Here is a 23,344-nt window from a genome sequence, read left to right on the forward strand (position 1 = left end):
AAATTAACTCAGCCCTCGCCCAGAGCTCCAGCGGGAGGAGGACGGGCGGCGGCGGCCGCACCGCGCCGCTCCGGGGAGCCCCGGCCCCGCAGCCTGGGGGCTGCCCGCGGCCCCGGGCACTCGCGGCCGCCGCTCGCCCTTCCCTGCCCCGCGAACAAAGGAGCGCGGGCAGCGCCCGGGGCCGCTTACCGTTATGTGCGGGATGCTCTTCTTGCCCTGGTAAGACATGTCGGCTCTCCCTAGCGCCGGGAGCACGCAACGAACCCGAGGAGCGAGCCGAGCCCGGCGGAACAACACCGGCGGTGCTGAGACGAATAATAATGCGAAGCCCGGTCGGGTGATGGGGCGGGGCGGGGGCGACCCGGCACAGCGGTAGAATGGGGGCGAAGTTCCGTCGCCCAGAGGAAGGGGAGCCCGGCAAACCCGGCACCTTTTTTTTTCCGGCTGCAATCAAACAGGGACGCGGCTCCCGGGGGGGTCGGCGAGCGCTGCCTCTGCCGGCGGCAGCAGCGCCCTCCCGGCTGCAGGTCGGAGCAGGATTCGCTCAGCGCAACCCAGGAAGCGTTTCCTTCCCTCCTGTCCCCCACCCCTCCGCCTGGCCCCCCTTCACAGCCCATCAATCCAGCCGGAGCCTCCCTCCCTCCCGCACCGGCGCTGGGAAACGCCGCCCCGCCGGCTCCGCCGCCGCCCCGCTCGCACGCTGAGGTCACCGGCAGGATCCCACGCGTGGGCTGCCGCAGGGTGGGGACGGGGGATAAACCCCCGGCGGTGGGTCCTGCTGTGCTGCACACGGCAATGGCACTGCCTGCCCCGTCCCCACGGCATGAAGCCTGGTGGCAGTCGGCACGGCACTGTCCCCATAGCACTGACCCTGATGGCACTGCCCTGCGCTGTCCCCATACCGCTGATCCTGATGGCATTGCCTTGCACTGCCCCTGATGGCCCTGCCTGCTCTGTCCCTGATGGCACTGACCCAGGTGGCACTGCCTGCTCTGTCCTCACCAACATCTCTGACCCCAACACCACTGTCACGCTCTGCCCTCCTTGTCACCACCCCACTGTCACACACCTGCTCTGTCCTGTGCCCATGGAGCTCATGGGGGATAACACAACCAGGCCAGGCCAGGCAGATGCTATATCAGCAGCTGCTGGAGAGGTAAAGTGGCTTCTGTCTTTTCTCTGTCTCACAGAATGCCTCCCTCCACCCATGGTGCTTGAGGGTAAAAGGCACTACAAAGCTGTGCCCAAATTAATCCCGCCCAGGACAGGCACTCTGGGGTTCCTACCACACCCACCCCTGTGATACACACATAGATAAAAGCCATTGAGCACCCAGGCCACATCCCTGACACATCTTCCCAGAAATCATTGTTTGAAACTCGTAAAAAACTCTGGATGTCACGGTACAGGGGTCACATGTATCTGCTGCTTACAGTCCACTTTCCTAAGCCGGTGGCCAAATCTTGCCTGCTTTACCCTTAACCTCATCCTCACCCAGCTTTGGTCAACTTTGCAAGCACAGTGGGATCCAGAGAAGTAGTGTGCAGTGTGTGCTCACTACCCTGAGTCCCAGGTTGAGCTAGAAAGCAGGGAAAATAGGGATGCAGCACCATGGATGTGCTAGAAGATGGGGTGTGCTGTGCCCTCCCACTGCCCCAGAGCCCTGATCAAAAAACACTCAGGAGTTCAGGTGAGCTAGAAAAGAGAAGACTGCACTGCAGCTGGCAGCCTCTGAAGGCAACCCTGGGGTTGTTGCAGGGAAAGCAGCAGCATCCCAGGCACAGTGTCCCACCAAGCCTTGCTTGGTCACTGCAGTGTCCCAGCACAGCAGACACACACTGCTCGGGAGGCCATGTGGCACCTGCACACAATCCCCAGGCCGGAGCAAACCAGCACCCCGTTCATGCTCAAATTGAAGAGGGGTGAAGAGAGTGGAAACTCTCAGTTCAGCCTGTGGAAAGAGCAGAGTGTAGACAAGCCACAGAGGCTCCAGGCTGGGTACTCAGGAACAGGGTGTATCCATGCAGAAGCATCACTGCAAGGCCGCATTTCTTTCTAAGGGGAAATCAATGACAGCCCGGGATCCCATGAGAGCCATCCCCCCGGGTCTGCCTGCAGCCTGCATGCCACCGACAGGGCTAAGATGGAGATGCACAGCCGTCAGGGGCCGGCCAGCCCACCGGCTCACTTCTTCCCTGAGCCACCAACACGAGTCCAGGCTGCAGACCCGGGGCAGAGGTTTCGGATCCTCCCGCCTTCCGCGCTCCCTGCCGGGGAGACAATGAAGGCGCAGAGGGAGCCGGGGGAGCAGGGGCAGAGCCAGGGCGGGGGTTCGGGGCAGATCCTGGAGCTGTGCCTGGGACAAGCTCCGCGGAGTTTCCCCGGCGAGTTCGGGAGTGCAGCGGGCCCGGCTTTGTTCCGGGGGGCGGCCGGGAGGTGCTGAGGGACCCGAGCTGCCCTCCAGCCCCCCGGCACGGGCAGGAAGGCAAACGGAGAAAACTCATCGCCATCACTTACAAAGGAAAAGGATTCTGGGGTCGCCCCCTCCCGCCCCCGCTAAGCTCTGCCAAGTGAGGTAGTTCAGGCGCCAGCCGGGCTCTTCCCAGAGCATCAGCGTGCCCGGGAGCAGGGGGCCGTGCCTCCCCGACCTGCCGTGCTGAAACTCCCCCGCCAAGGCGGCCCCCAGCCTGCTGCGCCGGCGAGCGGGGCTCTGCGGCACGGCACGGCACGGCTCGGCACGGCTCCGCTCGGTACAGCAGTCTCGGCTCGGCTCGCCCAGAGAGCGGGGGCGGCGGCTCCCACCTCCCAGCCCGGGCCCCGCTCACCTGTCCATTGTCCTGGCCCTGCAGCAGCTCCTTCCCCGTGGGGTATTTGATCTCCACGCCCGGGGTCTTGTCCTCCCGGTCTCCCGGGGAGCTGATGACGGAGCCGGAGATCTCGCTGATGTCGCTGGCGGTCTCGCTGTAGTTGTCCCCTCCGTCCAGCATGTCGTGCCGGCTGCCGCTCCGCGGGGTCCGGGACCCCTTCTTCCCCACGCTGTAGGCATCGAAGTCGATGGTTTTGTTCTCATAGGCCCCCTCCACGGAGGCGAACATTCCCCCGTATTTCTGTCGCGGTGTCTGGGCTGTTGTGCCCGGCCTAGCTAGATACACAGGCAGGTCATCTTCTTTATTCCAGTTCCTCTTTCTCTCGGCCATTCTCGCTGTCCGGATCTCTCTCTCTATCTCTCTCCCTGCCTCCCACTTCTCTGCACCTTCCACTACCGGGATAGGCTGTTAGTGACCATAAAAATGAATGGATGGATGCAGCAGTGGCGGAGCTGGGTTGGCTGGTGGGATCTTTCCGTTAGGGACCTGCAAACGTTTACCTCCCTCCCCCACCCACCCCCCCGAAAAAAAAAAAAAGAAAGAAAAAAAAAGAAAAAAAGAAAAAAGGAAAATAAGGGAGAAAGAAAGAAAGAGAGAGAAATAAATCCGAGCGGGATTTAAAAATAGCCGTGTTAGTAAAGAGCACGTGAAAATAAAGTACAAAGAGCGGAGCGGAGAGGGTGGCAGAGGCAGGTGATTGGAAAGCCCCTGACGAATGGGAAGAGCAGCAGCGATTCCCCGAGCAGGGACCGCAGTGCACAGCTCCCCCGGTATAGAATGATCCGGGGGGCGGGAGGCAGGGGGCGGAGGCAGGGAGGGAGCCCGCCGCATGCACACGCGGCCGGTGACAACGGGGTCCTGCCCTGCGGCCGGGCGGGCGCCGCTCACCCGCTGCTGCGTGGCTTCGGGGCTGGAATCAAAGGGAGGCGAAAAGAAAAAGAGAGAGAGAAAAAAAGAGAAAATCTCCGAACCTCCCCAGCCCCCCCGGGCGAGCCGGAGGGAGTTTCTCCCACTTTGCTCGCTCACAGTGCTCCCGCCCCCCTCCGCGGGAGAGGCTGCGGCGGTGCCCGGGCGGGGCGGGGGACGGGCCAGCGTCGCTCGGGATCGGTCTGCGGCCGTAGGGGGAGCGGTGGCGAGAAGAGCGAGGGGTGGCCGGCGTGTGGGGGGAAGCAGAACCAGCCTCAGGGCAGGGGGGCCGGCGCTGCCCCTGCCGCAGCAGCTGGTGCCCGCGGCGGTGGTGGCGGCTCTGCTCCGCCCCGCCGCCCCCGGCCGCTGCTCCCCCGCTGCGGCGGCATGGAGGGCGCCCGACCCCTTCGCACGCCGCGGGGGCAGGATGGGGCTGCAGGCCGGGGGCTGCAGGAGGGGGCTGCAGGATGGGGCTACAGGCTGGGGCTGCAGGCCGGGGGCGCCGGCCCTGACACGGAAGTGATGGCGCCGAGCGCTGCCTGAGCCGCCGGCCCCGCCAGCGGGCATGGGGCGCCGGCTCCTGAGTGTCCGTGGGCTCACGGCCCCTGAGTGTCCGCCGAGCCCCCAGGAAGGCGGGGAGCCGAGCGTGGCCCCGCGGATCCCCCTCGGAGCGGCTGGAGCGCGGCTCGCCCCCGGAGCTGTCCTTCAGCACCGCGGGAGGCTCCCGGGCCCGCGTGTGCTTGCCTGACTTGGCCTCGGCAGAAGGAGACAGACCAGGGAGGGCTCCGTTTCACCGTGAGGGATCCAAGCTGCCAAAAAGCAAGGGCAGGAGGAGTGGAGAGGAGCTCCCCTCAGCACAGCCCGCTTCAGAAGGTCCATCCTTACAACCCTGCCCTACAGTCATCCTGAGATGTGGCGCCTGAGATCATCCACCAAATTCACAAGTCCTTGGACACTGCTCTCCTGCACCTGCAGACGATCTCTGCCACGGGCTTTGACTGCACCAGTAGTTACATAAGGGACATTTTCTGTTGCTCTGAGATAATATATTGTAACAAACTGGTCTGAGATTGATCCGGTGACTAAGCAAGTTTGAAACAGTGGATCAATCACAAGGCCTGTTTGCTGCTCACATACAAAGCGATGTTTGAATACGAGCCCAACCACACTGCACTGTTGTATTTGGCCACAGGCATACCTGGTGGTCCCAACATGAGAAAAATTGCAAGTTACTAATTGGAAATCAGGAAAAGTGGGAGGTTAAAGAGAGAGGTCCCTGGGATTTCATCAGAAATGAGTCCAGATAACCATCTTTGTCATTAACAACTACCCATGGACCCAAACCATACCTGAGCAATGCCAAAATACATCCAAGGAAAACATTTTTCTTTTCTGCATTTATAATCCAGTGGGACCTGCTGTCTTAAATGCTGTGTGTGCATAAACACTATAGGTGTTGTTCACATGAGAGGAGTTCAGTAAGATAGTCAAAATTTCATTTATTATTGGTTATCAGCACACTGATTTTAGTTAGCTGCCTTTTCTGAGCATATATCACCCAGGATTCTACAGCTCACTTAATAAACTGGATTTCCACATTAACACATTAATATACAGAGGCTTCACTGGTGCATGTGAAAAAAAATAACTATAGCTTGTAGGACATTGCTTCATTGCTTCCTTAAAGTCTTCTCTTGTATGGACAAATATTGATTTTTTTTGTTCCTCATGGTAACACTGAGATTTATTGATCATATTGGGGGGGAAAAAAAGTCAATTTTTTCCTACACAGGGCACCAAGCCTTGTCAGTTAGTGATACATGCAGGTGGGACATAGAGTGTGATGTGTGACTTGCCTGTCTTTGCAAGTATTGGAAAAATATTCATTTTATGAGTTATTTCTTTGCAATCAAGAGATTAATTTGAATTTCCAGAATAAAAACGTCTGAAGGTCCCATAGTAGGTCTGATATGTTGCATAGTGCATACATCTGCTAAATGAAGAGCATTTTTATCATCTATAAAGCTAAGAAAGATGGACTCTGTTTATACTTGGGATCTAGTTAGATAACACCATTCAGGTTTCCAGAGCACTAAGGGTTAAAAAAACAAAAAAAACCTTAAAAATAGCATTATTCTTAAGTCAGGAGATTCATATTAATTCTATACATGAGGAGATCACAAGACTGAGAGAACATGTCAGATCAATGCCTTAGAAAACAGCATTAAACTTTCTAGTTAGAAATAAACATAAAATAATACCAGAGTCTGTCTTTGCTTTTAAATGTTTTGGGTTTTCTTCATACCATAGCCCTTAGTTTACTAAAAACTATTCTCAGTCACCAGATGCATACTGTTCCTTTGTTAAGTAAGAGATCAAATTGCATTTTTAGGGGCTGCAGAAGCAGACTCAGATGCATCCTGATGCCCTGGCATCCTGTCAGTTTGCCTAAAAGCAAGTATGCAGCTTTGGAGAAATATATTGCTTTGGTATATTCTCTTGCAGACAGTGCATCTCATCCTGTTTTGACATTGCTTGATGAAAAGAGGACTGAACTTGATTGAAAGTGCACCATCTTCCTATAGGACCTTTATTCCAAATAGACTAGATGAGTGATAGCAGCAAACCTAGAGACATGTTTCACACTACAAAACCTACAATGTCTTGCTGGATAAAAGCCCAACGAGAAAGGTGTCACATACCTTGGCTTCATTTGTAGCTGAGCTCTTCTTCCAACAGCATGAACATCATGAGTTAGAACAGGACTTCCCTGGTGCAGGGCCTTAGAGAATGTGCAATGTACATGTTGCACCTATTTTTTGTTATTGTGTGTTTTACAACAGAATCCTTGGACCAAAAAGGCATGAACAATCCAAAGGGAATGCATGTGAGAGACACGAGTTCCCCTTCTTCCAGAGGAGTGACTGGAGTTGCCAAGTCGCAGTCAGTCTCCCTGTCTGCTCTGTGGGACTGCTGTACCTCTGCCAGCAGTGTCCTCCTCCCCCCACAAACTCCATCCCATGGATTGGTGATTTGAACTGTCTCCTGACATATAGCAACTGTGAATCCAAAACACAGCTACGAGCTGGGAACGGCTCAGGTTACCCACTTCATGAGCAGTGATACAGCCCATAGCGTTCTGCCAACTCATATTCATTCCACTAACTCAGCAGAAGCTGAATGGTGGCATCTCCACCAAAAGGAGCAAGAGCTCGGGTGTAACAATTTCCTTACCCTGTTAGAAGATCAGGTGGCCCCTTCCTCAAAACTGAGACTTCCTGGGTTGCTATCCATGGATACAGTTGTATATAAAACTGTATTTCAGAAGCTCTGTCACCATTTTAAAGTTAAAATAATAAAATTATAATGTTTTTAATTTAAAATATGCATACATTTAATATACAAAATTATACAAATTATACATTTAGCTAACATAGAAAAATACATCTTGTTAACAAGATAAAATGTCAACATATCTTACATAATTTGTGAGAGTTACAAATCTGTGATCATCAAGTAGACTTTGTGACTTCATTACAATTCTGTATCCTCCTAGTTACACTGAATATTAATACATATGTACAGTTGATATCAATGGCAAATGTCTTAGAGTGGAAATCTTTGCTGAAGAGTTATCCAGAAGGTTTTAATGAAACAGTTAAAATATGAGTGGCCTCTTTTATACTATTGAAGCTTCTCACATAGCCAGAACTAATGTGACACCCAGTGGCAGGGTGGTCATGGGTCAGAGTTTAAACTTTTTGCATTTATTTACAAACACCCCTCCCTCCCCAGTCTAACTGCTACACCTGCTCAATAAGTATCACAACATAAATCCCAGCTTTTTTGTGCATTCTTTGGTACCTCTTCAAATGGATCCAAATTTGTGGCCCTAACAACTGCTCTTCATGACTTCTGGTTACCACTCCTCTGTTGGCTGTTCAAAAGTGTGAAACAGTTGCACAGCACTAGAGCTCACAAGGCAAGATCTCCATACATTATTCATCCCAGATTAGTCATAAATACCTCAGGAGGTGGGGAAATATTTTTGTTTCAGTCAACAAATATGTGCAGTAAGTCTTCACTCCTTATTTAATTTACATGGTTTCCTTTTCCAAGTTCCAAACAAAAGACAGAAGTGTAAAGTTATAAATGAGCTATAAAAATCTGTTTCATGCTGGGCCTTGTCTTACATACTGCGAGCCACGTAATGATTTTCTTTTAACTATTTACAAATTCTTTAAAACTTGCTTGTCATCACAGGGAGCAAAAGAGAAGACCACCAGCAGTCTGATTTTTCAGGCCTTCTTTTTTTTTTCTTTTTTTTTTTTTTAATTTAGCTCTGTACCAACAAATTGTTCTTAACTCCTAGAAGATAAAATTCACTCATGAGTTAAAAGCTTATTCAGCTTTTCCTAAGAGCTGCTTAGGACCATCAGTGAGTGATATATGAATTGCCTCATGCTGGCTTTTTTGGCACTGGAGTGGTTTTCATCTGTTAGTTACATTTTCCCTCTTTTTGAAAAATACCACAGTTCAGAGAGTAGAGAAATGTAGTTGTTTGGCATCGGTTCGTGCACACTGCACAGGAACCTCTCACATTGGAATTTACATTTGCATATTCATATTCCCAAAGCAAGAGTCCACATTACACAGAGAAACAATAGTGAACAGAGATTTATACCACAGATTTATACCCAGAAACTCCAAATCAAGGCAGGTGTCCAAAACTACTAATCTCTCTTTTCCTCTCCTACAACATTAAATAGAACATGATACCCACATATCTACCACATCTGAGAATTTCTTAAGCCAAGTAGAAGCAAGCATGAAATCTTGGTCCCAAGAAACCCCATGGAAATTTGCCAGTCACTTCAATGAAAAAGCATTTAGTCCAGTATATTTAAGCTTTCTCCATTTTTTGTGGGTTTTTTCTGCCTTTAACTGCAACTTGCAACTTTCCTAGTATGGATTCCAACTGTAGAATTTAAGTCAGCTATATTTTTAGATGATATCCTAGACAAGAAATAGTATGCTCTCTTTCCTAACATTTCTACAGGGGCAAAAATTCCTGTCCATAATCCCATGGCTACTGATTTCTAATGCAAATATATTTAGAGCCAAAGGCACAAGATATTTTAAAGGAATTCTTCTAAAGCAGGAAAGAGGTTTGAACAAGTTTCTGTAATCCTAGGGCCTGTTACCCCTCTGCCTCCTTAAGGCACTAAAGGATTTCCAAAGGATTAGTGGCAAAACCCAGCATGCACATGTCCCTCCCTCCACCCCATAACCACAGTAAATTCAAATATTAAAAACCTTCATCGGCAAATACAGGTAGATTTATGAAACACAAAAATCAGAGTTTCCACTTTTCAAAAGGCCACAAGGACAAACATCAGCCATGCTTTAGCAGGCAGCTTATCCTGGGAACTCTGCTGTGTATGTGACACATTTCCCAGCAACTCCATTATTCTGAATATAACGTGATTATCACGCCAGAGTCAATCATTGTACTTGCAGCATTTGCCAACCATAGTGGTGTGAAGAATAGAATTTGGGATTTAAAGGTCATTTAAGGAGCAACCTGTAAGCTGTATTTTCAATATCCTCCAATGGTCTATACAGTAAAGTATACATAAATAAGTGAACTGCCAAAGAAACCATATTTTCCATGTAACATTGCCCATCTTGTCTAATTAGGGTGACAGAAGGAGATTTCATTTACTCACAGAACTTAGCAGCATCTTAATTTTGACTAAAGAATTTGGCCAAAACAATGTTGTGCATATAAAGCAATCAGAACAAAGCGCCCAATTTTTCATTCTCTGAAGGTTTACCATGAAATGACAATACACATAAAGCTCTGGTAACTCTACCACAGACAGCACATTAAACAAGTTAACTTCTGCTTAGTGAAAGATACTCAGACTCTCTAACAAGTAGACAACACTTTTCACCGTAAGGCAACTAGAAAATAATAACTAGGCTCTCTGTCTTAGCTAGCAATCTCACGTGAAAAGTTTACTGCTTTCTTCCAGTGATTTGAGGTAAAGTTGGGGTTTTAGTTCCCAATTCTCAGCCACATGAAACACATCCACTGGTCTATCAATGTAATTAATAAGAAGACTTTTCCAATATTGGTTGGACAATTTTCATATGAGGAGGTGGTAGAATTTCAAGATATATGTGGCACAAACCACAAAGAAAGAAGAGTGTTCTACATTCCTTACACTAATTGTTCTAAAATGAAACCAAAAGGCAGAAAGCTTAAGATGTTACAAAATGGATGGCTTCATTATCAACATTTATAATTTATAGTGGGAGATTTTGCATAAATACTAGGAAAGAGGCCTGATATTTTAGTTCAACACTTAATTCAGAAGAAAGAAGTAGGGTTTAATTGCCTGAGTGTTGTAGAAATTATGTATGTTTTCATGTGGATAGTATGCAAATGGATAGAAACCTACACATATGTCATTGCTTTATTTTAGGAACTTGTAGTTAAGCTTCATGTTACCATGACAACATGTCATCCTGTTACTAATTGTAATCTAGAAATGCACATTACATTAATCTGATTTGGGATTCCACGGTTTATTCTTCTTCTGCTTCCTTTCAAAGGATATCTGTAATTACTGGGCAACTATGCATTGTAAAGACAGCACATCCTAGCAGTTAGCTCGTTAAAAAAGAAAAAGGGAAATACAAGTCATAAAACAGTTATCAAAGCTGAAAGTGCATCACAATGTAAGAGTTGGAGAGCAGCTGCTGCCATCCAGGTCAGCACGAGTATTGCCACTGACTCAACTGCCTGTGCCTCTAGTTACAGAACAGATCCACAGGACTCCTTAGGTCCAGGTCTGGTGCCTGCACTCCCATCTCCTGCCTTCCCAAAGGGTGCTCAGAGGTGAACAGTAGGGCTGTGGAGTGTAATCTGTATTGGGCAGCATGGTTGCAAAATGTGTTTGCGTCATACGTGCTGCTGCCAGCCAGAGTGCACAAACATTCCTGTTTCAGGAGAAGCATGTGTGCCTGCAAGTGCTTTATCTGAAAGTTAAATTCAGTGTGGCCTATTCATGTGGTTGAAATACTCAGAGTATCAGGACAGAGCACTTTGATGTTCCAAGTGCCTCTCAGCACACATGAAGTTCATTCCCAATTCCAACTTCCCCTTGTAAAAATGCCGTTCTGTCTCATTTGCTAAACATGTTTGTACCCTCAAGTATCACATCCTCAGATATACTAAACATCCCAACTCAGATCAAAGGCTCTTTCAGGAATGCTCAAAGCCACACAAGGCTGAAGATACTGCATATCCACATAAGCAGACCCATGAAGATGGAGATTGTGCTTAACTTGGTAATTGCTTTAAAATGCAAATACTGAGATCCCAAGAAAACAAAACAAAACTCAGACTCAAACCACACTTTGGATTGGTGTGCATGGCCAGCTTCCACTACAGCAGGTGGCTAAAATGGCAACGCAGATGGCAACTTAGGACAACTTCTCACTTTTTCCCATAATGGAGCAGCTGCAGTCACCTTCAGGCCAAACCACATTTCATCCATCCTTCAGAGCTCTACTGCTTCTTCTGTGTGACTGATACATTCTTCCCTGGACAAGAGGAAGGAGGAGAAAAAAAAAAAGGAAGGGAAAAAAAAAGACAAAAGCGTAAGGTAAGTATCTGTATTTTCACAATTTAAGGAATTGTGTGTTATTCATCCAAGGTCAAAATAAAGCATTTGGGAAACAGTGTGCCCAGGTGCTTCCATACAAACACAGCATAATGGCAGCACATTGTAGAAACTCAATATGTTGAGACATTCTCCTATCATTTACTGATTTAGGTGAAAAGCACATCCCATGCTTTTTTTCCCTTTTGCTACTCCTTCTTATACACAAGACAAACTTCCATTCATCAGTATGGAAATAAACATTCTCTGCCATCTTCCCAACACCATTCCATAACCCACTTGGCAGGGATCTACAGAAGTCTCATGGATAAAGTTCAACTCATGGGATGACAGCCATCACAATTCCAACTTTCCAAGCAAGTCCTGTTTCTATGACTCTTCTCAGAGAAATACTCAACATTTGCATCCTTCCTCAGATATTAAATTTCAAAGCCTGCAAAACATTTTTTCAGGCTTTAAAATTGCCAGTGTCATTATTACTGTTGAACCTCACCAGTGATCCACTGCCTGCATGCTTATCTCTGACTAAAACTTGATATCTACTGGAGAAATACACATCTTAGTACATCAGGAGTACAGGAAATCATAATAGCATAGAAGATTTTGTTAAAAATATTATATTGCAATTATTATTACAATAAATGGCTGGTAATTAACTGTCATTACTAAAATGCATCCCAGTCACCAACATGCCCCTCAAAAGAGAATAATTAAAAATCAAGAAAAAAGAGAGTCTTTATGGCTTATACTTCAGGATGGAAAGATTGTTCCAAGCATGAAGAACAGAAATGAAGAAAAATCCTGAGGAGCAAGGCAAAGTAATAAAGGGGAGGACATTATTTTTGGAGAAGCAGCTAGATTGATTATTGTAGGACATAAAACCAGTGAGATATGCAAGAGTCAGTCACTGATCCAGTGGAGTGTCAGCTGGGCAGGAGTACATCAAGGATTCCTAGGGATGAGAGGCATTTAGAGCCCTTGCATACTCTCTAGTTCAGCTCTCCATCCTGGATCAGAAACTGGTAAATGTTCAGTCTTGCTTTTCATTCAAAACAACACCAGAAGCTTTCTGCAGCCTTCATAAGACATCGTACATTAATTTTGCTTCCGTTGTAGGTGCATCCAAACAAAATTTGTTTTGGAATTCCTTCTCTTTGCATCATTTAGGAGAGTCCAGGCTGTACTGCAAACAAAGAAAATCCATTGCAGTTCATTCTTATCTCCCGGTAAAGAAAGGGAACACCACTAGAATCTCCATAGATCACCTTCTTTTTGATAAATGTCTTTGTAGCCTAAGTGCAATCAAAACAACACACAAGACACTTGCAGCTTTTGCTGTCCACACCTTCCAAGGATTTTTCAGGACATCAGGTACTTTTTAAATTCTAATTAACATCACAAAGAGAAGTATGGGTTAGTACCAGCAGAGCTGGCCCTGTCTCTTCCAGTCATACATAAGTCTTTTTCCTGTGATCCTATTGCTGTGCATAGGCTCTGGGGAGGATCAGGAGGGCGAGTCTCTAGGTTCTCCTAAAATTTACCTTCATTTTAGAAGACAAAGAGGTTGCAATTTTAGTTCCTCAACTGGTTGCAGAGGAGCTAGCCACTGTTACCAGCTGTCAGTTTATCAACTTCAAAAGCAAGAATGTCCCTAAAGTATGACGGATAGTTGCCATGGAAAACTATGCTTGAAAAATCTATCACTGAAAACTGGTGTGGCCAGAATAATGGAAATCTGATTCAAACGTCATTAATTCAATGAACTTACATTTTTTTGCACTTTAGTGATCATAACTTTTGTTATCCATCAATTTAAATCTAAACTAAGTTCTCTAATTTTCCAAAATTGGGGTTAAAGAATATTTGTCAAACATGCACTGCTAGACTAAGAAAATTTACAAATGTAAAATCATTATTTGCATAATATTTCCTTCAATTTTTATTACATTTTTCTTGAAACATTAACTGCCAATTATTCTGCCTCATTTTGTCAGACTCTTCACTTTCTCTTTCACATTCTTTTAATTCTCTTTTTCTATCCTTGCTCCTTATGTGAATTATTCACCTCTTTCTTTCATTGTCTACCCAAAGCCTTTATGAAACCTTGTGCTCCTTGCAGTTTTTATTTCTCTGACAAATTTATCCTCCACCATTCTCTTATTCTTTTTTTTTCATATCACTTATCTAACTGAGAAGTGTGGAACATAAACCGCTACTGAATTGTTTTGTAATTACTCTGGTCAGGGAGGAATTCTCTCTTGTGAAATGCTTGAGGAAAATAAGAAAGTTCTTCATGATGTTACTTTACCAAAGAAAAGTATTGATCAAGCATTTCCAGGCCTCAAGCACAAAGATGCAGTTTCCAACCATGCATCACAGAGATTAAAAACCAGCTGAGTCTTATCAATACAGCACCTAAGAGTTTCAGCATGGGTATTTCTGATGCTCAGACATTTGCTGGCCTCCCCTTCTTTGGTAGGACTGAAGCACATGGGTGATCAACGATGTGGAGGCTGGGCTTGTGCTCCTTCACATCACAAGCAAAATCAAATTTAGTCACCAACACAAAAAACTGCTAATGTAGAAGGTCACTAAACAAAACTGATTTCTCTGTGACTTTGGAACCTCAAAGGAAACCTTGAAACATAAAAGTGATGACTGTGCACTGCTCTCTAAGCCAGGACCAAATAATTTCCAGCGTAACAAAGATCAGTGATCCACATTCATGCACTCATTTGATGTTCCCCAATCTTTTACCACCTCTGGGAAGCACCAGCATGTCTTTGTTCTAGCTGCTGCCAGTCCATCACATCTGTACTTGTTCATCCTCTACCGAGTATCAGCAAATTGTAAAACCACAGGTAAAACCTCAGAAGGTCATTTAGATCAGCCTACTCAGAGCAGAGTCAGTTCCAAAGTCAGAGCAGTTTGTCCAGGGTTTACCTAATCAAAGTTTGAAAAACTCCTGGGATGGAGAATGCACAGCCTTCCTGGACATCCTGTCCCACTGCTGGGGTGTCCTCATGAGGGAAATGCTTTTCCTATATGCAGCCTGCACTTCTCTTGTTTCATCTTATGCCCACTGTGTCTCACTCTCTCACCACGCATCACTGTGAAGGGCCTGGCTCTCTCTGCTCCATGGTTCTGTTTCCCAGTTGCTTCCTCACAGTTTCAGGAAGGCTGTTGTGAGGTGTCCCCAAAGCTGGCTCCTCCCCAGGTGAACCAGCCTAGACTCCTTGACCTCTTCTCACAGGACAAGCGGTCTGCTCCCTCAAGTATCTAAAATACCATTTTTAAGGAAGCTCAGAGAGCTCATACTGGTGGAAAACAACTATTGCTGACCACCTCCTAAATATAGCTGTCCTGCTGGACTGCTCCACTCCAATCAGCTCCCTGGAGAGCAGAGCTCTGTGCCCACTGCCAGGGGCCATGGTCTCCATCCCCTGCAGACCACAAGGTGGATGGATGTCATCTTCCTAACATTAAGAAGTCACAGCAGTAAAAGCTGTGCTAAAACTTTCAGAGTGTGCACCAAAGTTGGAAAAGAATGAGCCAATATAGAGACTTTAAAGACAAACAGCATCTGGAAGGAAGAAAACTAACAGCTGCAGGACTGTACACACAATCCTAAAATCTCTGTGGCATCTTCAGAGAGCGCCTATGTTCATTTAGATTGGAAAAGACTTTTCAGATCATTGAGCCAACCTGTAATGAAGGCATACAAAGGATTTGAAGTTAAATAGTTCCTTCCATTTAGAAGACACAGATAGTAAAAGGAGTTTATTATTTTATTTTGGTCATCTGAAAGAAGACATGAGACATGGTGATAGCACTGTAAAAACACGCTTAAATGATGCCTGATATCTGAAGTTTGGGTTTGGGTGGTGGACTATCATGCACTTCCAACTGTCCAAGTGTGACTTCAGAATATCAGTCAATGCATATTTGGGACATTTCTCCAGTGTAACCCAGCATCAAAGATCTCAAATCAGCAGTGGCTGCTCAGTACCTCAGCCCTGATGTGCAGGGCCAGAAACACCACATTTCCACTGGTTTGTAGCACCAGAGATATTTAAAGTAAAGAAACAGCAAAATTCAAGGAATTAATAAAATTTCTTTATATTCAACAAATAAATGCATATTTTTGCTATTTGTGAAAAAATATTTGAAGAAGATCCTATGCAACACTTAAAAATAGTTTCTGCTGTAAATATAAAAGAAGTACTCTGCTGTGCCTCTGCCCTTATCAAGGGTCACGAATTATCCTTTCTTTAAAACCACTGAAGCACCACTGGTTTCTATCACTATGTAGGAGCTACAGTAGCACAAATGAGAGAAAATGCCAGGCAAGAGGGCTTGTGCTCTTCTTTAATATATTATAATGTAATAATGGATATTTTACTTGGTCTAACTTATATAATCATTAGCATCCAGTCATTTTATTTATTTTAGTAGAAATTAATTACAGAAAATCAATGTGTCTGTGGCAAGTACACACTTTAATACAACATTATCTACCATAAATTGTTTAATATGAGTTTTATAGTACCTTGTTTTAAAATATAAACATCTTCATTTAGAAAAATTTTGATTACTTGCAAATCGGAAAACTGGAAAAAAAGAAAGTGGTTACAAGAAAAGAAAGGTTGCAAAGCTGCATTTTGCAATAATACACATGGATCCCACAGCTGTTTGGTAAAGAAATTATATATAACTAAGAGCATGGTCTTTACAAAAACATTTGATTTCTGTGCTTGTTAAAAAAAAAAAGAAGATTAAATAGTATTCAGTGTCATCTTCTCATTCACAAATTGCTGCTTCTAAAATGCATTTCTACTTAATGGATTCACTTTGCAGCTCAAGAGGTGTGAATCTCATTAAAGTCTCAATGAAGACGTATCGATCCCAAGCATAACCAATGGCCAACAGAGCTTGCCTATATCTCAGAGGAAAGGAATTGCATCCCAGGGGAAAAAACCCAACGACCAACTAACCAACCATGAATGCTGAAAGCCACAAATAAATTATGTTGTCTTCTGTTAGAAAATAATATTATATATTTCTGCATTCTTGTGCTTAATAAAGGCATTAAATACTAGAAAAGGTTACATATATAGATCTCATTCAACATAATTTCTCTGGCTTTATGTCAGTTTCTTTCATGTTAAACTAATGGTGTAATTCTGGAAAAATGCATTCATGAATGATAAATGAGCCTTGTCTTACTCAACTCTATGGAAAATACATTATTTTCATTAACAGTAGGATATGGTTAATATACAACAATAGCAGTTCTGCTATTTAATGCTACAGAGCTGTTCATAAAAATGTCACACACACAGAGACTCATTTTCACATGTCTTGGAGAAGAACAACTTAGGAGTCTCAATTAAGGCTGGGTAGCCATAGTGAAGAGGACCTGTAAATGTGAATCTTAGAAATGTGCATGGACAGTTAACTCACTGTTGTGATGAATGTCACGCTGGGAGTTAATTTCTTCTGTTAATGGCCTATCTATCTATCGAAAATATATTTACTTTCAAAAATGTCTTCTAGAACAATATGCCTGCAATCCTTTGCAGCTCTGAGTTGCAAATGCTTACAGAAGATCCCTGATGTCTAGCCTCCAGCTCATCAAATATTCCACAACTTTGCAGGCAGGCAGCAGTAACATACATACACCCTTCTGAGATACCCAAAATCTCCAACATGCAGCCAAGGACAGCTAGCTTGCCAAGAGGCTTAGGGTGAAACGTGCTGATATGAGGCAGTTCAGCAATTTAAAATGACAGACTAGGAAACTTTGATCACAGATTGTTGGAACACACACATAAAAAAGGAAAAACCAGCTGGATTTTTTTTAAGATAGTCTTCACCCAGTGCTAGTCCTTACCAAAGAGTGGCCTTATTCCAATTTAAAATAAGAAACAATTAAAACATCTTTGTATCCAAAGGAACTTCCACAGGACTCCATTTACTTTGCTGATCTGATTTTCCTATAATGGCACTGCCTCATTTAGACAGCTTGAAGCCTTTATTAGCCTTGAAAGCATAACAGCATTTATTAAATGCAGGCATTTTTTTGTGGTAAATTATGCATATGAACTTAATGTTATTTACATTTCTCCCATTAAGACAATCATAACAGATTTAAAGGCTAATGTAAATGAGTTAACATCATACTACAGAGGCAGTAACAGTGTGACAGGTCCAAAAACAATGGCAGAGTGGTACCTTCTGTGTATCAGGCACATTGCTTTTGAGAACCATCTCCCAACAATAATGTAACCCAGAACAATGAAAAAGCAAATTCCAGAAGGATTATCTTATCAAGTCAAAAACGAAGAAAACCTCCATCATGTGCATGTTTTGCTGAGGTTAAAGAAGTGATTATTATCAAGAAATTACCTACAGTAACAGCCAGAAGGAACAGCCCACAACAAATACTTCATATCTGATATAATTCACTGTTTGCCTTAGTACTGTAATACATCCAGTTACAACACGGTGTTCCTTCCAGTGCTGAGAATGTAACAGACAGGTTGACCCAGAAGAGTCCCACAGCCTCCCTTCCTTGAAAAAAATACAATAAAAGTGTGTTCAATTTAGTTAATTTCACATCCTTCCCCATTCGGTTTCTCAGGGAGGCACCTTTAACCAAGAAATCATCATGATAAGATGTGTACAACACATCTTGTGTTCCAATTCCCCAAATATACAGACTGCAGCATCAGTCAGCAGACTGACCTTGCATCATATTAATTGCCTCCTCTCCTACCTGCTGGCAATGTGCAGTATCAAGCTCACAGAGCAGCTGTGGAACACCACTGGAACAGATATTTGCAATAGGTAGCAGCCATGAACCTTGTAAGTACAGCCATGATATCATGAAAAACCTGCTGGGATTGAAGAGCACAAATTGTGAGCAGGACAAAATAAGGCCCTTGGAAGTGGGTGCTGTTTGAACCCTTCAGTCTCTGGAACATTCTACCTCCTTCCTAGATGAGCCTGCCAGGCACTTCTCCTCACATCTGCATGGTAACAGCTGCACACAAGACTGAGGGCTGTACTCATCTAAGGCACGGCACCCTTTGGGCCAGAGGGGCTATCAGTGATGCTGCAACTGCAGACCTGCCCATTGTCCTTCAGGAATTTTAATTATCTGAAAAGCACTGCAAATATCCTACAGAAAACCATTAATTTAAATTATTTGATTTATGGGAAGTCACAGGCTTTTTTTTTTTTAAGTCAAGGTCATTAAGAATAGCTCTCTCAATATGAGACAAGACTTTATGACTCACAGGAGACTGGAAAAATCAGCAGCAACACTGCATATTTAAAGTATAATGTTTAGTCATCAAAGACACTTCTAGAGTTATTGCCTCCTCCTTAGACACATTTTTTTTAATTGCCACAACAGAGCTGCAGCAGTAACAAAGAAATATCTTTCCCTAAAATGCACAGTCATAGGAGTAACTGATCAGCAGGTCTGCCTTGCTGCTATCAGCCTAAGAAAAACAGGCAAGTGAATTCACATTTCAGCAATGCATTTTTCATCTCACAGCCTCTCCAACCATGCAGGGAATAATGATGTATATGCACCCAGAGCAAAGTAAGCAACATCCGAAGACGAGCATTTCTAGATGCTCTGCATGCCATAGCAAAACCTTAGGAAGACACAAATATTTGAACATTACTGCTTTGTTTTGTTTTCCTTGCCTGATCTTTATAAAGTCCTGACAAATGCCAGAATAACTGCTAGAGTAGGTCAGATTTTAATTTTTTAAAATAGTAATCAAAGCACTATCATTACATGTCTGTGAGCAAATCACAGGCTTTCTGTTCCCAGATGAACCCACTGCAGATCCGTGTGTCAGCCTGCACAGCCCTGTCAGACACACACAGAGGATGCACAGCCATGGCTCCAGGATCAGGAGAGTGATGGTGCTTTTGAACACCCCGTGGCAGAGCCACACACCCCCCTTGTCACTTCCAAAGCCTCCAGACCAACAGTGAATCTTGCTCAGCCACAGAACTCTAAACACTGCAGAGTTTAATAACTGCAACACATTGCAGTTAACTTGCACTTACTGCAACATATTTTAATGTACCACCAACAGTAAAAGCCTAGATGGTTTTATCACTAATTAAACTCCTTGGAAATTACTCAGTAAAAGAAAAACATCTGCTACTCCCATTGATATTTACAGATGCAAATCAAGTTTCCCTGGTCCAGCTTTAACCCTGTGATGGAGGATTCAGCATGCAGCATATGACCTACATAGCAGGAATTCGAACTTTGTTATAATGCTGTCCCCCTGAGCACTGAAAAATTTAGAAATCAGACAAGATGAACACAGTGGCCCAGATTCTCTCTATCATTTGGGCAATTTTGCATTGCATCATTAGTCCTAATTCACCCTGCAGGGGCCACAGTCATGACAGTGAGCCACAGGGCCCATCATCCTCTAGCTCTGTGTCTAGGAAAAGCAAGAGGATGCCCACCTTCCAGGGCTCCCCAGCTGCTAAGACATCACTCTGTAGCTGTAGATTAGAAATATAAATTACAGCAATCTTTAGGATGCTATAACTCACATCAGCATTATCTACTGAATTTTGAGTACACACTTGGGGCTAATGTGTGCCCAGAAAATTCTCCTGTGCACACTGTTTGAACCAGTATCTCTACTCAGACACAGACCTCAGGGTCAATCCTAAAACAAGCATGGGAAGAAGGGAAAAAACACAGGCTACCAACATGTATTTCATCTACTTTGCCAGCACCATCATTCTAGCCACTATGTCAGTCAAGAGCCTTCCTGGAATAATAACACCTTCCAATACCTTCAGGACAGCTGGGGTTTGTAGGCCATCTGACTACAGGCAGCCTAGTGCTGTGTGAAGAGCTGCAGGTGACCCACATCCCAACTTCAAAGATACTGGAATAGTGTAAATATTTCTTTGTCCTCTCCTCTGCCTCACTGAATTTTATACCCACGATATCAGCGACAAAGGGGTGCAGGACCTCCAGGAGCAGATGCTGACACATCAGGATTTCTGTGTGGGGTTACTAAAAGTGGTCAGAAACATTTTTAATGGCACATTTGACTTTGATGACACTGCAGAAATCACACCCAATTTCCTGCCAGGTTCTTTTCCCTGTACTTCAAGTGTATTCCTGACAAGTTGACAGAGAGTGGGAGTTAGAAAGAAGTTATTGCTCCAGGATTATCTCAGAGATTGCAGAGCTCCTAAGCTGCTGGCTCCTCTACAGATCTCATTAGGCAGGATGCCAAGAAACTCACAGCAGAGTATCTCTGCCCATCAACTCCAAGGCTGCCAGCTCTCTGTTAGCTCACCAGGCAGAAAGAAAAGAAGCAAGAGCCTGGATGCCCTGGAAATGTGTAATTCCTTGGCACCCTGGGCAGCCAGAGGATCCAGACAGAATTCCTCAAGCTGGGGACCACAGAGCCTGATGTCTCTAGTTCTAGATAGCATTACCTTTGGACTAGATGATTGTCGTAGGTCCCTTCCAACAGAAAATCTATTTTATTCACTAAGAATGAAAAAAATACTAATTTTCATTTCAAAACAGAATATAGCAAAATTAAACAAATACATCAAAATCCTCTGCAAATTGGCACGAACTTTTTTCATGCTGCACCACTTGAATAATAGGCTGTTATGGCTGGTGTACAACACCACTTGTGGTCCCATTCCCCAAATATACAGACTGTAGCATTAGTCAGCAGACTGACCTTGCATCATATTAACTGCCTCCTATCCTTTTTGTCCCAAGTATGTGAGCCCTCCTGATTTAAATTTAAAAAACAAGGCCCTAGGGAATAACATGTTTTGTGGAGTTTCCCATTGTAAACATACCTGGATTGTCTATCTTCATGTAAGCCAAATTGAATAGGATTTATTTTTCTGAAACTCCTATTACCACAAAGCCCCATATGCAGGTCAGCAGGCTTATGTAACAGTGATGCAGCTGGCTCTCTGTCCCACATAAGTAAGGCACAATATGCTGTGACTGCTACCTAGCCTTGTGCACTGCTCGTCAAAGGCTCATATCCATCTTTTTTTTTTTTTCCTGTTAAGGGAGACCCATGGAAACCACAGTCTTCCAAAGACCATAATCATTAACATGTTCCCCACAGGGTGCTTCCAAACAGACACACTGGATCATTTTCATGAGGCTTTTTTTTTCTTTTTTCTTTTTTTATTTTTTAAATTCACTAGTGCTCATCCATTCAAGTTAGTTTTGTTTCTGGAAATAAGGTATTTTGATTTAATTAATATTAGTTGTATTTTAATATAATCTTTTAAACTTGTTATCTTGTGAGTTCACTCCAGCACATATTCTTGCAGCTGCTTCTTGCTCTGCATTTTTCCTTTGACCTTTTCCATTTTGTCACACATCCACCAGTCACCCAGTGAAATGCTCATGGAAGTGGTCAGGGATTCATACATGTATGTCCAGAGGGCACAGCATGGAATAGTCTATCCAATCTCAAATGTTGTAAAAATCTTCTCTCTATTAAAACTAGGTCAAGGTATCTTGCAGGGGACAGAACACAAGGCCCAGCTCTCATGCTGAGAGGAAGCATGCCCAGATCCATGACACACTCATACATACTTGAGAACAGCAAATTTGGCCTACTGCAGCAGGCACAGTGATGTGCTTTATTCAGCTATCAAATACATGTAGACATCTATGCATATCCCAGGTCTAGATCAAGCACATTATTCTAACTTGTAGCTCTAGCCTCCAGCTAGTGTGGAAATGAAATCACTGACTTTCTATAAAGATGCAAATATGGTTACAATGCAAGGTGATCTACCAGGAACAAGGAGTGCAGCCCACACCTGCAGAATGGTGGATGTGTCCAGAACGGCCCTAAAGAAAGATCAGAGGCTGTTCTAACAGACAAGTCAGCACATCCAACAAGCACAAACCAGAAAGACCAGACAGGACTTGGCACATAAACCAGCAGACTGACTGACAGACAAGCTTTGTCACCTCTCAGGGGTACTGATGCTGAGGAGCATATGTGAAGGAGAATTTCCCTCCCATTACTCCCAAGTCTGAGACTTTTCAGAATAAATGGTCTATTCTGCAGATATGACTTTACACTCTTTTTTTCCCATTTAATTCCAGTTTTACAAATAAAATATTGACGCTAGGCCAGGATAATAATTTAATACCAAGTTCACCAAAACCAATGTTTTTTTCTGCAGAAGTGTAATACCAAAACTCCCTAAATCCACATCTGTAATAACATCCAGAGCATGGCCTGTTTAGTTCATGCACAGAGCACGCTCGTCCATGAGCAACTGGATGCTTAGTTAATATATGCAGTGCTATACTAAGCCCAGTTAATCAACACTGTCTATTCTAAAAGCAGAAAAAAAGATTCTGTGTGTCTATCACACTCCATCAACTTTCCCCACTCACTTTAAGCAATTAATTTCAAAGACTTCCTGACTAAATTTACATAAAATGCATCCTTCCCACCTACACTTTGTTAAAGCATTAGGCCATAATTTTATAAGAGGTTCTTGGAGATCAACAGTGGCAGACAAGTATCAGAGATTACACTATGCCTCAAGCACAGAAACAGGAATTTATGACAGCAGCAATTTCCTGGATCACCTCATCACCGTCAATTGATTTAAATACTTGCGGAGCAAGAATATTATTTATTGTCAGAGATTTTCTGGGTCTGTCTGCAGAGAGATGGCTGCAGTTGCAGATGGAATAGGCAGATGAGAACAGCTATCAATGGACATAAAGCTGCAGCTGAAAGGTCAGCAAGACTCATTGGAAAATCTCTGAAAGAACGAACTTCAGTCATTTGCAAGGGGAGGAGG

General features: G+C 44.4%; 2 protein-coding genes across 13 annotated transcripts in view; both read right to left on the reverse strand.

Annotated features, from left to right (window-relative positions):
- Positions 1 to 3,352, reverse strand: part of CRMP1 (collapsin response mediator protein 1) — a 49,277-nt gene extending 45,925 nt beyond the window's left edge. The window contains exon 1 of one of the 2 annotated variants that reach the window (XM_064418711.1): positions 2,826 to 3,352. In XM_064418711.1, coding sequence (XP_064274781.1) covers positions 2,826 to 3,197 — 372 coding nt within the window. In that variant the 5' untranslated portion in view covers positions 3,198 to 3,352. Of the gene's footprint in view, positions 1 to 189; positions 580 to 2,825 lie in introns of those variants that run through there. The other variant, XM_064418712.1, reaches the window with a different exon arrangement.
- Positions 3,353 to 7,129: 3,777 nt separating this feature from the next.
- Positions 7,130 to 23,344, reverse strand: part of JAKMIP1 (janus kinase and microtubule interacting protein 1) — a 224,658-nt gene continuing 208,443 nt past the window's right edge. For all 11 annotated transcript variants that reach the window (XM_064418699.1, XM_064418697.1, XM_064418687.1 and 8 more), the window contains one exon: positions 7,130 to 11,387. In XM_064418699.1, the coding sequence (XP_064274769.1) occupies positions 11,334 to 11,387 (54 nt within the window). In that variant the 3' untranslated portion in view covers positions 7,130 to 11,333. The remainder of the gene's footprint in view (positions 11,388 to 23,344) is intronic.

This window comes from Passer domesticus, chromosome 4 (genome assembly GCF_036417665.1).
Source record: "Passer domesticus isolate bPasDom1 chromosome 4, bPasDom1.hap1, whole genome shotgun sequence".
In the NCBI taxonomy this organism is placed as follows: domain Eukaryota; kingdom Metazoa; phylum Chordata; class Aves; order Passeriformes; family Passeridae; genus Passer; species Passer domesticus.